This window comes from Solea solea, chromosome 10 (assembly GCF_958295425.1).
Source record: "Solea solea chromosome 10, fSolSol10.1, whole genome shotgun sequence".
Taxonomy (NCBI): domain Eukaryota; kingdom Metazoa; phylum Chordata; class Actinopteri; order Pleuronectiformes; family Soleidae; genus Solea; species Solea solea.
In genome coordinates, this window is record NC_081143.1 from 18,213,069 (window position 1) to 18,229,039 (window position 15,971).

General features: G+C 42.8%; 2 protein-coding genes across 3 annotated transcripts; one reads left to right on the forward strand and one right to left on the reverse strand.

Annotated features, from left to right (window-relative positions):
• The first annotated feature begins 124 nt into the window (after nt 1–124).
• On the forward strand, nt 125–7,628 carry LOC131466689 (uncharacterized). Of its 2 annotated transcripts, none has more exons than XM_058640108.1 (8): nt 125–1,562; nt 2,480–2,814; nt 3,148–3,258; nt 3,512–3,634; nt 3,967–4,336; nt 4,437–4,505; nt 4,614–5,485; nt 5,614–7,628. In XM_058640108.1, the coding sequence occupies exons 2-8, from the start codon at nt 2,482–2,484 to the stop codon at nt 7,144–7,146; spliced, it is 3,411 nt and encodes a 1,136-aa protein (XP_058496091.1). In that variant the 5' UTR covers nt 125–1,562; nt 2,480–2,481; the 3' UTR covers nt 7,147–7,628. The 2 variants fall into 2 exon arrangements, with proteins under 2 accessions (XP_058496091.1, XP_058496092.1); XM_058640109.1 differs by having other exon boundaries at nt 126–1,562; nt 4,710–5,485.
• Nucleotides 7,629–10,683: 3,055 nt separating this feature from the next.
• lyl1 (LYL1 basic helix-loop-helix family member) lies at nt 10,684–15,971 on the reverse strand. Its single transcript, XM_058639705.1, has 4 exons — nt 15,448–15,971; nt 13,087–14,527; nt 11,834–11,931; nt 10,684–11,481 (listed from the first exon to the last, which is right to left on the reverse strand). The coding sequence occupies exons 2-4, from the start codon at nt 13,761–13,763 to the stop codon at nt 10,961–10,963; spliced, it is 1,296 nt and encodes a 431-aa protein (XP_058495688.1). The 5' UTR covers nt 13,764–14,527; nt 15,448–15,971; the 3' UTR covers nt 10,684–10,960.

Here is a 15,971-nt window from a genome sequence, read left to right on the forward strand (position 1 = left end):
TTGGTAAATTGCTGTTCTATTATATAAAATAAATACACTTCATATGACCCCAAAAGGCTTATGTATGAAATAAAGATGAAAATTAAGCACATTTTAGTTTCAGTTAGTTATCGTTTTTTTTTTATTATTATTATTTTAGTTTTCGTTATTTCGTTAGTTTTCATTAACTATAATAACCTTGTCTTCCACAGCGAGATAGAAAAAGCACATGACTATCATGAGCCAATCCTGGCTCATAATACTGCACCTAATGCTGCGACATGTACTGTACATCGGAACGCCAAGTTGGAACTGGGAGTGACCTCACCTCTGAGTCCACAGAGAAATCGGAAAAACTAGCAACATGTCCACAGATAAAAATTGAACACTACTATGTGTACGACTGATTCACTGTGACACAAATGAGACAGAACTTTTATTAACAGGAAAAGAAGCAGTGTTTGTACAGTGGCAGCCATCATGGAACCCTGTGTCCCGGTTGGTGACGTTGCTTCAATGCACCTTAAACATAAGACATTTCTTGATGCAGGGGCAACAAACTAGTTCATAAAAAATATATAATCAATTCATTAATAAGATCCTTCAGTTTTCCCCAGAACAAACATGTGTGATTCGACATTTTCAAAAGCGAATTTTAAGTTTTGTTTTTGTTTTGTTTTTTAAATTGGAGATTAAAGCTGTTGTGAACTACAAATATTTGTGCTTCCAAAATTGCAGCATAAACTTCACTAATGTCAGCTTGAGTATATGCTGAATAATATGGGTTCTATACTGTAATTCACTGTAAATCATTGTCACTAAATACATATTATAATTCTTTTCCTGTATGATTTATATTATGTAGCTCCCTTCACTCAAATATTCATGATTTGAGTGAATCATGATTTGAGTGAATCTTTACAATCTGGGCGTCCCAGATTGTAAAGATTGTAAGTTTTGGAATATTTGGAAAAACAGAAACTTCAAAGAATAATATTTCAAACCCACAACAGCTTTAGACAAAGTTCTATTTACAGTGTAAACTTCAGCTTAGACTGGTGGAAAATATTTACTCAAGCACTCTTGAGTACAAATTTCAATATCATACCTGTGCTTGGACTAAGTATTTGCATGTAATGCTTCTTTATACTTTATTTACTTCTGTCTTGACAATTATAACCAAAAAATCTGAAGGGAAAGCATATTAGACGGACTTTTTGAGTTATGATGCGTCATGGGTGTGGTAAATAAACTTAAGACTCAGAGATTTGCATGTGCTGTGGGATACACCTCATCCACCCAATCTAGGAATGTCTAGCAACCTAAAAACCAAGAAACTAGTTGTGCATGAAGAAAACAAAGTCATGAGTATTTGTGTGCGTGTGTGCGCGTGTGCGCGTGCGTGCATGTGTTTAAAGTTGGGAGTGGCCAGACAGGTCGTTCCATGAGACTGCAAACCTCACCTGCACTCGCAATATTTTAGCAGTCACCATGTACTGAAGGTGTCTGTGTGTGAGAGACGCGATTCAGTGACAGCCAAATAACAAACAGAAGAAACATAAACACCGACTTCACACAGCTGGGTGAGTACATTTTCTCTGCTTTTAATAATGCCTGTGTGTATACTAGTAAGTAGGTGTTTTATGTGGCATCTGATTTAGTTTTCTGTGTTTAACCATATAGTGATTATATCCTCACACATTTTCTTCATTCTGTCATATGAATTCACCCATAAACGGCATGTGTACTGTTGTGTATTTGTACCATCTGAGCATAGTTGGGACAAAATTTTTTATCACTGTTACATAAAAAGACTACAGCACTAAAATGGCTAATTTTGGTATCGGGGTTAAAATGCAGTCTGTATTTCCTTGTTCTATCACGCTGAGCTTCCAACAGGACTTAATTGTGTGCGCACTTTCTGTATGGTTGTGGTTTGTACATGTTTGCGTATCACTCTGAAAATAAAAAAAAGGTCAAGGTAGAATGTAGTTAGACTGGACTGACAAGGTGTGGCTGGGATGCAGTGAGTAATGCAAGAAGAGTTTCTGAGGGTAATGAAAGTTTTACTTGGTGAGTGAGTGAGTGCACAGGCATTTTCAGTTTCCTTAGTTCCTTATGCTCAACACTTTGGAGGATATAGTAGAAAAATAGTATTAAGTTTGAAACTGAAATACTGTTTGATCATGTGATTCTCTGGCATGTCTGACACACTTATGACAAGAAGAGAAGAAGACAAGCATTCATAATCAAGTCCTTACAGCATCCACATGCTTATTCCCATATATTCCATTATATTAGATGGATAAACCCTACTCAGCCTGTCCAGTTCTTATGTTTTCCACTGATATTTATGTGTGCCTTCAGCATCTTAATGGACAGACTGCAGGGTAAATGTGTGTATTACTTGCTTTTGGTCATTTTGAGTAGGTTTCTACCAAATGGCGTGCAAAAACTGGAACACGTGTTGGACCTTGCAATGATTTATCTCTCTTTTCAGGGATGAGTGAACGTTTCAGAGGTGGCCTCTCGGGGTCCTCAAGCCCAGGCCTGAGGCTTATTCTCTTGGGGAACCTGGGATGTGGAAAGACTTCATCAACAGACACCATCCTGGGCCAACTGTCCCCCATCTCACCCACTGCCTCCAGGAGCTGCCAGCTGCGGCAGGGCATCACCGAGGGCAGGGACGTGACTCTGGTGGAGGCGCCGAGATGGTACTGGAACGGCGGCAAGATGGAGAAAAGTGTCCGGGAGGAGACGGAGCGAGCAATGACTCTGGTAGCTCCAGGTCCACATGCCATTTTGCTGCTGGTGCCAGTTAGCCAGTTCACGGAGGTGAGTCTGCTGCATTTGTCAAGCTTGAGTTGGTTTTACAGCAGTAGAGTTTTGTTTTGTTTATATTGTTCTTCAGATGAAATGAATTTTGAAGGTCCAGTATGTAACATTTAGGAGAGCAATTTAATACACTACCCATGAGTATGTTTGTATAAGTGTATAATTGCTCTCTGGTATGTGGAGGCCTCTATAATTATCTGACATTCCCTTTAGATGTGATTAATTCCTACACACTGGACCTTTTAAAAGTCAATGTCAACACTAGGCAGAAGAAAAATGATTGAAGTGTACAGACTTTGTAATGTTCTCATGTTCTTTCTCTGGTGTTCACAGATGGAAGGTCGTGTACCTGCAGAGCTGGAGGAGGTGTTCGGGGCTGAGTCACTGGATCACACCCTGGTCCTCCTGACATGTGGAGATTACTTGATGGGAAGAACAGTGGAGGTATTACACCTGTTCACCTGGAGTGACCTTTATTCTAATACATTTACACGTTATATAATGCACAATTATGCCATGTGGAAGTAGTACCTTTGTGTAAATCACTATAAAAACTACAAGATAAGAAGCGTTGCAATATTTGCAACTCTTCCCTTTCAGACATTTCAGACAGTATTGCCTTAGTGTTTATTTCCACTCAGCGGCTGCTGGTTCAGAGGAAAGTCGAAATTCTCACTGACCAAATTGTCTTCCGCAGGAATACCTGCAGAATGAACACCCAGGCCTGCGGCAGATAATTGGGCGATGCGGGGGGAGGTACCATGTCATCAACAATCGCCAGCGACAGGACAGGGAACAGGTGCATGCACTGCTGGAGAAGGTATGACCAAACTAGAACATAGTATCATCCATGCAAGGCCATGCAGAAGTAAAAGGAATGTTATCAAAAGTCATCTGTCAATTTTATCAATTTTAGTAGTTGAGTAGCTGGAAATTGTGAGATTTTTGTCACTCTTTTCCTTTGTAATATACAGGTTTTGCAGTTGTTTGTTCTTATGATTCATGTCTGAGCATACTGTTCTCGTAACCCTGCTTCACACCCATGTTCACACCCAGGTGTGGTTACGGCTGGTTTGGCTGTTAGTGATCAGGTTGATAACACTGTCACTTTGACTTGAAAATTAATTTCACAATGTGATTTTTATGAATCAGGTGGACAACATGGTGCAACAAAATGGGGTATACCACATGAAGACAACCCAGGAGCGAGAATTGGAAAAACAAGTGAGCGAGAGACGACAAGAAATTATGGGAAGTTACAGGTCTCAAAGGGAAGAGATGAGAGATGTCACATCGAGGCGCATCGTGACCACAGAAACGCAGAGGAGCATCATTAGTGGAGACGAGGGCGGCAGCACCTCAGTGAGAAGGCGACAAGAGACATATGACAGGGAGGGGGGAGTGAGTGTGACACAAGCGGCGAATGGTCTTCATTCAGCTCCATCACCAGAGCGGCAGTCATACTCTGAGCTGTATGATGACAGGCAGGGGAATAGGACGCCCAGTTTCAGACTGAATGCAGGTAAATGTTGCTTCTTATTTTGTTGTTTGACATCACACACAATATTCAAAAAAGGAGATAAACGTGAGCAGGGGTTACATTCATTGTGTTTCCTTCTTAGATGGAGCTATACTCTCGCAAATGTCTGACGTCGCATCATCTCCAACATCTACTAAGAAGGTTACTACTTGTAAGTTGCAGAGCTTCACTATATCATTTTATTTGACTTTTGTTTATATATATATATATATATATATATATACATACATATACTATAAGCTCTTGGTTTTACCTTTAGTTCATCACAGAATCAACAGCTTTGAGGGGAGATCTCCTGAGGCCTCTCCTACTTCTTCTCACTTACCTGTATTCTCCTACCCCTCCTCATCACCAGCTTTTACTCCCACCTCTTCATCCTCATTCCACTCATCCTACTCAACCTCTTCATCAGCCTTTGCTGCAACCTCACCCTCCTCACCCTCATCCTACTCAACCTCTAAATCAACCTTTGCTGAGACCTCACCCTACTCACCCTCATCCTACTCAACCTCTAAATCAACCTTTGCTGAAACCTCACCCTCCTCACCCTCATCCTACTCAACCTCTAAATCAACCTTTGCTGAAACCTCACCCTACTCACCCTCCTCAACTTCCTCATACCCCTCATCCTACTCAACCTCTTCATCAGCCTTTGCTGCAACCTCACCCACCTCAACCTCCTCATTCCCCTCATCCTACTCAACCTCTTCATCAGCCTTTGCTGCAACCTCACCCACCTCAACCTCCTCATTCCCCTCATCCTATTCAACCTCTAAATCAACCTTTTCTGCAAACTCTTCATCCTCATTCCCCTCATCCAACTCAACCTCTTCATCAGCCTTTGCTGCAACCTCACCCACCTCAACCTCCTCATTCCCCTCATCCTATTCATCCTCTTCGTCAACCTTTGCTTCTGCTTCACCCACTTCGTCTTCCTCATTCCCCTCCTCCCCTTCACTGTCGTCATCCTCTCCGGAGCTGCGCCTGGTGCTTCTCGGTCGATCTGGAGCAGGGAAGAGTGCGGCTGGCAACGCAATCCTGGGGCGGGAGGAGTTCAAGTCGCACCCGGACAGTCTCACAGCCATCACTCAGGAGTGTGAAAAAAAGAAAGCACTGGTTGAAGGAAGAAAGGTACGTACTTGTATGGTTTCACCTTTTGCCATATAACCAGAAATGTAATTATAAACTGTAGAATTTGTAAGTGATTTGTTGGGTGTTGGTTTTTCATTGCCATGTGTTGTCTTCTCTCACACCTGCAGGTGGCAGTGGTGGATACTCCAGACTGGTTCAATTCAGAGCATTCTCCAGATGAAGTGCGTGCTCAGATCTCCTCCTGTGTTGCTTTGTCCAGTCCTGGTCCCCATGCCTTCCTCCTCTGCGTCCCTTTGGATCAGCCTGCAAAGACCGAGATCCAGGCACTCAGAGCTATTGAAACAGTGTTTGGCCCTGAAGCAGTCCAGAATTACACTCTGGTTCTGTTTACTTATGCAGACAAACTGAGGGAGACTGGAAAAGCAGGAAACAACAGCGTGGAGACCTACATTGCCAACCAGCGGGGGGATTTTTTGAGTATTGTGGAGAAATGCCGGGACAGGTTTCATGTGATGGAGAATGAGAGGGGGAATGTGGCAGAGCTGCTAGACAAGGTGGAGCAGACTGTGGTGGAAGCCGGAGGACAATGCTACTCTTCTCCTGCTTTTCAGGAGGCAGAGGACAGAGTGAGGCAGAAGCAGTTCGAGATAGCAAGGGAGAAAAAAGGCAAAAAGCCAGTAGAAGACGTTGTTCAGCTGAGCTCTGAGAGGCGGGTTCTCTATCCTTACATGCAGACTGTGGCTGAAGCAGAAGAGGAAGTGAGAGAGGATGAGATTGAGAAAACAAGGGATGAGGCAGAGATGAGAGTAAGCACCATGGACATCCAAAGTCTGCCTCCTATTACACTTTCAAGCATATCTCCTTCACTCTTTAATACCTTGAGGGAGAAAATACCCAAACTTATGGCAGACGGTTCTTTTTGGGTTGGTGAGGGAGCAAAGAAGGTGAAAGGTAGTCCAGTGTGGGGAAAAGTTGGCAGCGGAGCACAAAATATCCAGAAGATGGTGGTTGATAGTTCAATGTGGGAAAAGGTGGGAGCAAGTGCCAGACATGCATCCAAACTAGTCGGAGACAGAGTTCCCAAGGTGGTGGTGGATAGTTCTGCATGGGTGGGATCTGGAGCAAAAGCAGCAGCAGCAAATCCCATGTGGGAAAAAGTTGGTTCCGGGGCCAAACTGATGGCTGACAGATCTGTGCGTGTAGGAGCTGGGATTGGAAGCGGGGCAAAGAATGTGGCGCAAAGTCCAATGTGGGGAAAAGTAGGATCGGGGGCTAAGACTGGAGCCAAACTGATGGCTGACGGTTCTGTGCGAGTTGGAGCCGGACTTGGTGCCGGCGCAAAGAAGGTGGCACAGAGTCCGGTGTGGGGGAAGATGGGCTCTGGGGCCAAAGCAGGAGCCAAAATGGTGGCTGAGAGCCCAGTGTGGGAGAAAATGTGGAACACTGCTAAAAAGGTACCCAAGGTGGTCATCGCGGGTGCATTGCTGGGTCTGCTGCTCGGTGTGTTTTTGGGTGGAGTCATCGGTGGAGCTGTCGGTGCAGCTGCTGGGTCTGCGGCTACTGAAGTGGGAAGACGAAAACTCGCAAACAGAAACACGTCAGATAAGACGATTGAAGCTGCAAAAAACCTGGAGAGAAAAGTGAACGACAGCATGGACTCACTGGTAAAACAAGGAGGGAAGGTTTTGAAAACTGAATGAAGAGTGTTTATAAAGTGCTGAGTAAATGTCAAAGCACCTTTTTTGTTTGGATTAGGATCACCACATTCTGTGAGTCAAGAACGGTTTCTGTTGGCCTTTCTGTGTGTGTTGCTTCTTATAAATACAGTTTATGTAAGTGATTATGTATACGATACTTTATAAACAACTTCAATCTGTAGTAAACTTGGCACATTACAAAGTTCTAATGTATATTATGCACTGAGCAAAAGTTGCATCAAATTCACCAGGAAAATAATTGTGCAGTTATTGTGTAATAATAATAATTATTACTATTGCCAAATCTTTAATCAGCTATGTATTTATTCATGTTAAATACACACAATGTATACAATAGAGTAAATTAAAATGTAATTTCTGTAAGTTATGTTAAATATACTTTACTATGCACTACACTGGTGACTCGGCGCATTCTCCTAACATTAAATTTTCCCTTCTAAATTAAAAAAAAACTTTGATTCTAATTTAAATGCTTTTGTGTCTGCTTTGAATGGCATCACAATTTAATTCAAAGGTTTAAACACACAGTTCTGTTTTCTGAATACACCTTTAATACACCTTTCCTTTTCAAACTGTTAGATCCTTCATGCAAAACCAGTCCTAATAAAACACACGTCTGTACACGACTGGTGACGTATGTCTTTCTGCATGTGGGTGTAACCATGACGGTGAGAGGGGCAGAGCAGGGGGTTGGGGGGGGGGGGGGGGAAATGGGTGGAGGCAAGGCCACTATCTCATAAGTCCCAGCGTGCCCTGCTGTCTGTACACATAACACCCAAATAGTGTGAGCCAATCTCAAGTTTATATTCACAATTAACAATGGCTCTACCTAGTTAATGGAAGTCAGGGAGCCAAATGGAACTTAGCTATCATCCAAACAAACATCCATCCGTTTTCTACCGCTTTATCCTCCACAGGAAGGTTGTGTGCTAATCCCAGCTGACATGGGCGAAAGGCCGGGTACACCCTGGACGTCGCCAGTCCACCACAGGGACACATATAGAGACAAACATCCATTCACTCTCACACCTACGGTCAATTGAGAGTGTCCACTTGGCCATCGTTACTTTCATTATTGACACTTTTGTTCTCATCCTGAAGGAAAAGCTTAACTTTCACATCAGACTTAAAGGTGGATGATATCACATGAATTATGGGTGAGTCTGAAGACGTGAGCGGAACGTATAAGAAATATAAAAGCTGGTATTGTAAACTTACATACTGGCTCAGTGCCATTTCTAACTGGGACACATGTATTGTGTTTATCAATGATAATTCAAAATATCTGCTGATAGAAGGCCTGGTCTAGACCTTACAAATATTAATTATATATAATGTTTAGTAGCTGAAAAAGATGAGTCCTGTGTGAATGAATCAGGTCATTATCAGCTACAGGAAATGTACATTCAAGTTTGTGCTAGTTTTATTTCCTTGACATCATTATTGTAAAAGTACAGGCTACAGCAGAAGTGTCAGGTCCAGTATTTTGAAGTTGGCAAATGAATGTTGTTCTCTGCTCTTGTTTTCCTTCCAGTGAGGATGATCCTGCCCATAACATGCTTATTCTGCAGCTACAAATACAGCTATGTGCCTACACGCTTCCTCACTGGCAAAAAGGTAAAGCAAGTGAATCAAAACACCATCTGGAACAGAAACATGTTTGAGAGCCAAAAGTAAAGTGGCTAATGAAGTGTTACCATAGTCCATGCTCGCACAAAACAGGCTCTTTTGACACAATACGATGTAATATCAAGTTTCTTGTGTCGTGTGAGAGCACAGATACTTACAGAACAGCATTTAACTACAACAGAAAAAGCCTTAATCTAATCTACTGGAAACAGTTTTTAGTCCTTTTACCACATATAAATGTTACGTTTTGGGGCTACAGCTCCATGTGTCTCCATTTACTCTGCATTATGTCATGAGTTCCTCTGCTCAACCCCCGAGATAGTGTGCGTGGAAGTTCACTGACTGAAGATATTCACCTAAATGGAATGCAGCCATTTCATGGCCACACCTGTGCTTTCCTGCTGTGGCAAACCAAATGGCAGCTGTTAAAACAATAAGACAGCAGAAATCATCACATAACAGACTTGTGTTGTTGTTGGGCAAGTATGGGCAAACAAACTTCTGGATCCCTTCTGTGGTGAAACAGGGAGGGGACAGGCCGGCGTGGCACGGATCAGGCAAACGCAGCAGTCCCAGGGTTGTGAAAGTAGCTCTTCCTGTTGTGCGGTCCTGAAACAGGGTGTATAGGGGTTCCCAGAGCGTCCTGGTTGCTGTTTTCTCTTTCTGTTTTTTCACCCCCTCCTACTCCCTTCTGACATGCAGCGGTTGCCACCCCACACGTCCAAAAACCATCAAACACACCCCTCCACACCTCCTCCAGGAAACACGTTGGCCGTCAATGAGACAGCACCAACTGTAGTCGTTTCCTGGCTACTCAACAGAGTCAGACATGCAGGCAAAGAGACACCAGCGCCCCCCCCCCCCCCCACACACACACTTTTCTCTTATACAATCCCTCACCATGTCATACCTCCATCTCTAACCGCTTCCCACATCCACCCTGACCTTCCTCACACAAAACCACGTACAAGTGTTGCTGTTGCATCAGTGTTTTTTCACCTATTGCTTGTAATTGTAAATTTTATCCAGCTTTAGGGGTCAAATCACACATTGTTGTTTAACTGTCATTGTTTACGACTCCCTTGTTAAAAGAAACCATGACTATTATCAATCTGTCATTTTAGTGGAAAAAACACACACACACACAAAAAAACAATACATGGATTTACAACATTTGACTGACGTGCATTTGTCTCTACGTCTCTATGAAATCCTTATACGACAACACTGCACATCGAATGGTTCTTGAACAGTTGGGGAATAGAGGAAAGTTCCCTAAAGTGAAAGCAGCAAAACTTATGGACGTGTTGAGAAATCATGCTGACGAAGAGCAGTCTCTGGAACACAGTAAGAGGATGTCAAATAAGGAACAGCAAACTTAAACACGCTTTATTTCTGTATGTCAGGACAGTCATTTGTGCTTCTTCTCTGACAGTTGGGCAACATGAGAACTTGAATTTATGAATGCAATGTAATGTTGTTCTTAACTCTCCTGCGTAAATGCTGTTTATTTACATGTAAACGTAAACGAAACAGCTCATAAACTACGATAACATATTGTGGATCTATAGAAGGGCAAATCTTTATTTATTATTATTCTTATTATTATTGAACATATGAACACACAGAAGCTTAATATAGTACAATTAAATTCCATGTGTCTTGTTTTGCATGATTAATCCATGATACAGATGTGTAGAGCTGCAACTAACGATTATTTTCATCAATGATTGATCTGTTAAAATTATTTTCTCGATTAATCGTTTGGTCCATAAAATATCAGAAAACCTTAAAAAATGTTGATCGGTGTTCGTCAAACCTGGAAATGATGATGTTCTCAAATGTCTTGTTTGTCCACAAACAAGACATTTAGGACATTTAAGGAAAATCGATTAATTTAGTAAGTGATTAATTGTTTCAGCTCTACTGATGTGTCACGATCAGCAGCAGAAAACTGTGGGATAAAAAACAAAATGACAGTTCTGCAGTTCTCAAACTTTTTTTTTTTGGAAAAAGAAAGACAAACATGACAATTAAAACTACACATTATTTCACCAATAATCAATCTCCTACTTATTCTGATGATACTCAGAGACTGTCCGTTTGTCCTGTCTTTGTCCATCAGTGTGGCATCTTAGCTCCCAGTGGCTGCGCTCTCCCCTCAGCGTCACCGTTCATCATTTGCGGCTGCCATCATTCTTATCTGACCCTTGACCTTTCCCAGAATCCCTTGGGTCACCAAAGAGGCCTTAGCCCCAAAGCTTTCCTCGCTGTCCGTGTCGCCATAGCAACTGGATGTTGACGGGGAATGACCCAGGGCAATGACTGAGTCAGTGGAGTCTCTGTCTCTGTGGGCCGTCGCCGTGGCGGCTGCAGACGGAGGGCCAGCGCGGGCCTGATACAGGGAGTTCACTTTGTCACCGTCTGATCCTGCTGCAGTACCTTCATCCTCAGCCTCCTCCTCAGCTGAGTCTCTGTCCTTGTCCTCGGCCTGGTCGTTGAGCAGAGTGACCAGGAAGTTGATGTACTTGACAGCCAGGCGTAGGATCTCATTCTTACTCAGCTTCTTGTCAGGCGGGTGCGTGGGGATGAGTTTTCGGAGCTCAGAGAACGCCCCGTTCACGTTCTGCTGTCTCCAGCGCTCACGGCTGTTGGTGAAGACGCGGCGAGCAATTTTCTGAGGCGGACCTGTTTGAAACACATAAGCATTGTGTTCCTTACCTGTGCTATATTTTCTAGGCATAAATCCAAGTGAAAACATGAGACTGTGTCAATCCATGAGCCAAATATATTTCTGTTACTTCCATGAAGATGGACATCCAAGTGCTAATGTTATAAGGTTTGTCAGAGAACCAAGTGTGAATGAATCATAAATAATAAAAAATAGACTCTTTTCACTCTCTTACATCGTCTGCCTGTTTGAGTATTGAACACTGTAAGTATATTTATAAAGAAAATCAGAACTTGAATCTCTGTTCTGTGGGCAGTAAATGATATTATATCAACATGTGATTGTGTATTTTGATGCAGAGAAACTCACATTCATTGATTTCCATCTCAAAGTGTGATGAGGGTCTCCTCTTGATCCGGCTGTTGCTGATGACACCATAGTTTCCTCCTGATGGACCCAGGTAAGAGCTAGACATAAAAACACAGCAGCAATGTGGTATTAGAAATATATATAATATATAAGTGTTAATATTACACTTTTATTGGTAGATCCTGCTTCTATTGTGTGAAATGGGGGGGGGGGGGGAGCACGAGGATGGTAAAAGCCATCAGCTGAGGCGAGACTGTGCTGGTGCTGTCGATTGAGTGTGCATGCACAGTTTTCGCTCGGTCTCATTAAGCTGGATGACGAGCTGATTCTTCTCCCGGGGGATGAAATACACCGACGCTTCCTGCTACAGTCAAACCGATAGAAGTGGGACAGGAATCGTATTATTCCCACACCTCTACGAATGATAAGCCACTGATACTGCAGTCAATAAAAGTCCCTTTTTTATGTTGCTAATGCTCTTTTGTTACAGACCAAAACTGTGTGGAAAATCATTTGTGGAGAACAGAATAAACGAACAGTAGGACGGCTTTGATGGAGTCTGCAGGTAAACGCCATTCTGCATGAGTGTAAACTAGGGGTCGTGTCACAAATGTTCTGTGTAGTGTTTAGCGTGAGATATGTGAGGTCCCCTTATGAAAGCACACATCCTGCTGTCAGTGTCACATAACTGTACAGTGCTGCACCCGCTATTAATCATGATGGGAAAATTACGAAATTCAAGCGGTTGGGGTTTCACATGAAAATTTGACACCGTGACCAGCGACGCAACATCATTACTTTATTACAATTACATCTCTCACAGTCTTGTTAGAGATGTGTGGCGGCACTCGTCTGTTTGTGTTCTCCTCGACACACGTGTGTTTGCGTGGGTTTTATGGAAAACGAGATGAATGTGTGGTTTAGTGGGTGGAAAATAAATTGGGAAACAAATTGTCCATTGACCATTTAGTATTTAGTCTGCTAACATAGTTAAAAAAAAAAAAACAACCCTCAACTCCATATTTCTAAGTGCAGCAGTATGTAGCTCTCGTGTCACCCAGCGACATCCCTGTGCTACACACAGGAAGTGATTTAGTGCTCTAGTGCTGCAGCTGTATACACACACATGGTGACAGATACACACAGCATACAAATTAGGCAGAACAACAACAAAAAGCACCAAACGTTACTCACTGCAGCTTCAAAATAAAACATTATATTGAAACAATAAAACAAGACAGACTGAATCTCACCTGGTGAAGAAGGGGTGAGCAGGCATGTACTGCTGAGGCAACAGCGGCGCTGAGGCTCCTCCAGGAACTCCAGGACCTGCCACAGTCAAAGACGTCTGCTGACTGCGGCGGATGTCCCCATTCGGCCCATGGAGGATGCTGGGAATTGGATGCAGGGCCGTCAAAGGTGTGTTTGGCAGAGGCAGAGGGGGCTTGCTGTGACCGAGACTGATGACAGGAATGTGGGGAGGAAGAGGAGCGGACGATGGGGTGGTGGATAATATGGAGTTTGTAGGTTGGACTGGACATGGGGAGGTCTTGGCTGGTGCAGGCAGGAGTGGTGGTGGAGAAGACAGAGGTGGAGACCTGTTGGCAGGAGCGGCCGGTGCCTTTGTACTTCTCATTTCTCCTCCTCGTTTCTCCTCCTTGGTCTCTGCGACGACGGTCGCAGGAGCTTTGTCTGCGCGGTGACCGGTGGACTGAATCTGGTCAGAGGTGGGGACGACCTTGTGCCCCGTCTCGTTAGCAGGACATGGGCAGCTGTTAGTAGCCGAGGAGGCTAAAGTCTGGCTCTGGGTGGGACTGTGCTGCTTCATGGATGCACAGGTTGGGGAGGAGGCAGAGGAAGAGGCGGAGGAGGGCCGAGGTAGGTCAGGGGGTGAAGCAGGTGGACTGGCGGGGTTCAGTTTTTCCATCATGTTGGTGAAGCCCTAGAGAGAGAATCCCAAACTCTTCTGCTGTGCAGCTGCACAGTGTTTATGCTGTGGGTGTGCGTCCCTGTGGTGCCTACAGGTGAATGAGCTCCACCTGCAGCTCATGCCATGAAGCCCTTTCAATCTCCTCCAGCCAAATCTTTATGTTTTTTTCCATTAAGGTAACTGATAGTCCTTTATTTCCTCCTACTTTGTTCCATTTTCTCGTGGAAATTGAAATATTTTTCAGCTCTACCTCACTAAAATTGTCAATTTCCTTTGCTTGCTGAAGTCCATCAGTTGTAAGGTGGTTCTTGCTGCCAGGTTCAGCACGTGAGTTCCATCAGTTCAGATTATATGGTGCTCCAGCTTCCCTCACATCCAGCCTTATTTCCCATCACTCCCACTGCTGATGGCTGTGGTGTGATTGCTTTTTTGTGTCTGGAGTACGAGTCAAACCAAATGCGTTCACTCCTGTGTTGCAGTAATGAATCAAGGGTGATTCCTGTGGTGCTGTCTCTGGGTACAGCGTGGAGCTGGGGTGATTTTTTTTCTTTTGGCCTGATCTGAACTGAATGACTTCAGTATTTTTCTCCCAGAACATCCTGCGCAAGCCTATTCTTCACCTTAGATGAGTCTCTAGTGGCTGCTTTAGAGTCTGTGTGTCTATATGTCTGTCTGTCTGTGTGTATTTTCAGGATGTGAGTCAAAGTCCCTTTAAGCATTTAAAACATTCCAGACCAGTGAAGATTGGATTGATATCAAAGAGCCTGTTGGACAAAAGAAAAAACACCACACTCACTTACACTTACTTGCTTGTAGATTGTGTACATATTTATTTAAAGAAGGCAAAAGGATGAAAAATATGCTCTTTGTATTAACACATAAGCTGGATTTTAAGTGGATCAGCTTTTGAATTCTGCTTCTTTAAGCAAAAAAAAAACAAATATAATGAATGTTTTCACAGGTTTTGCAACTGCAAGTCTTCCTGTTTTATCTTTACTAGTGGTCATGACTTTATTTTCGGACAGTTCCTTTTTTTCTCACAGCGATGTGTATGGACATCATTGGTAGGTATGTTTAGTTCAAATCTAATGTATTTGTACATATTGGTTGAGATGATGTCGAGTTGCAGAGGAAACCTGTACTTTTAAATACTTAAATACTAAGCACTAAAGGCTCAGATGTACTGAGAGAATAAACTGCTGCACAAATGTCTGATTATTTTTGCTGTAGTAGTGAAGAAACAAAGTAGGTTTTATTTTTAGGCAAAATTTGCTTCTGTAAAAAACAACATTAATAAATAATATATTTATATATATGTATATATATATATATATAGTTGATTTATTATAGTATAGTAAAATTTGTTTCCAATATCGTCTTTTTTGTTGAATTTATGTTTGCTGCCTCATAATGAACGATATATTGTTTATTTATTTACTATCGTGAACTTAAAATGTAAAAAAAAAAATAGCAGAACAATATTCAACTAGTAATAGATTTGTAATTAACGTCTGTCTTCACCTGTGAAACAATATTTTTTATATGGAAAGTATAAATGTCACATATCTTCGTAATTGTTCAAAATGACATACATTTCACATTATTATTTAAATAAAATATTAAAGGCTGCAAACCACTAAATTGTGACTTACGTAAAAAAAAAGTAAAAATCTTGAATACTCACAGACACAGTGTGACATCCGTGCGACTCGGCTGTGTGTCGTGAAAAATCCATCCATCCAATTCCAGTGTTCCGTGATCACACATGTTGTATCGTGTCTGTGTTTAATGTCTTCCTCCTCCTTCTTCTTCTTCTTCTCCTCCTCCTTCAGGTCACTAACACTTTACTGCAGCCTGTCGCTGTCGGTCTGCCAACGTCTGAGGTCAGAATTGGAGCCAAACTGTGTGACACCAATGGAAATAACGCCTCGTTCTCAGTGCCGTCCCTCTGAAAATCAATAGTTTGAAATAGATAAATGAAGGTAATGAAAGAATTGTTGGGTGAAAGGGGCAGACAGCCAGTCCCTAGTGCACACACTTGTTTGTTTTGTTGTCGTGAAGTTGCTCTTTTGAACGAAGACATACTCAAAGCATAGAGATGGATGTTGTTGGGCTGTTCCAGTCCCTCCCCCCTCCCCTGTCCATATGTCACTCTCTCTCTCTCATTTTCACTGTCCTGTCTCTATCCCTCACTCGCCTCAAGACACA

Excerpts from the sequence above, each read along its gene's own strand:
- lyl1 (XM_058639705.1), bottom strand. The coding sequence starts at position 13,763 with ATGATGGAAAAACTGAACCCCGCCAGTCCACCTGCTTCACCCCCTGAC. Across the intron at positions 11,932-13,086 it reads GCTCACCCCTTCTTCACCAG|CTCTTACCTGGGTCCATCAG; the intron begins GTGAGATTCAGT and ends TTTTATGTCTAG. Across the intron at positions 11,482-11,833 it reads TGAGATGGAAATCAATGAAT|GTCCGCCTCAGAAAATTGCT; the intron begins GTGAGTTTCTCT and ends TGTTTCAAACAG.
- LOC131466689 (XM_058640108.1), top strand. The coding sequence starts at position 2,482 with ATGAGTGAACGTTTCAGAGGTGGCCTCTCGGGGTCCTCAAGCCCAGGC. Across the intron at positions 3,259-3,511 it reads TGATGGGAAGAACAGTGGAG|GAATACCTGCAGAATGAACA; the intron begins GTATTACACCTG and ends TGTCTTCCGCAG. Across the intron at positions 5,486-5,613 it reads CACTGGTTGAAGGAAGAAAG|GTGGCAGTGGTGGATACTCC; the intron begins GTACGTACTTGT and ends TCACACCTGCAG.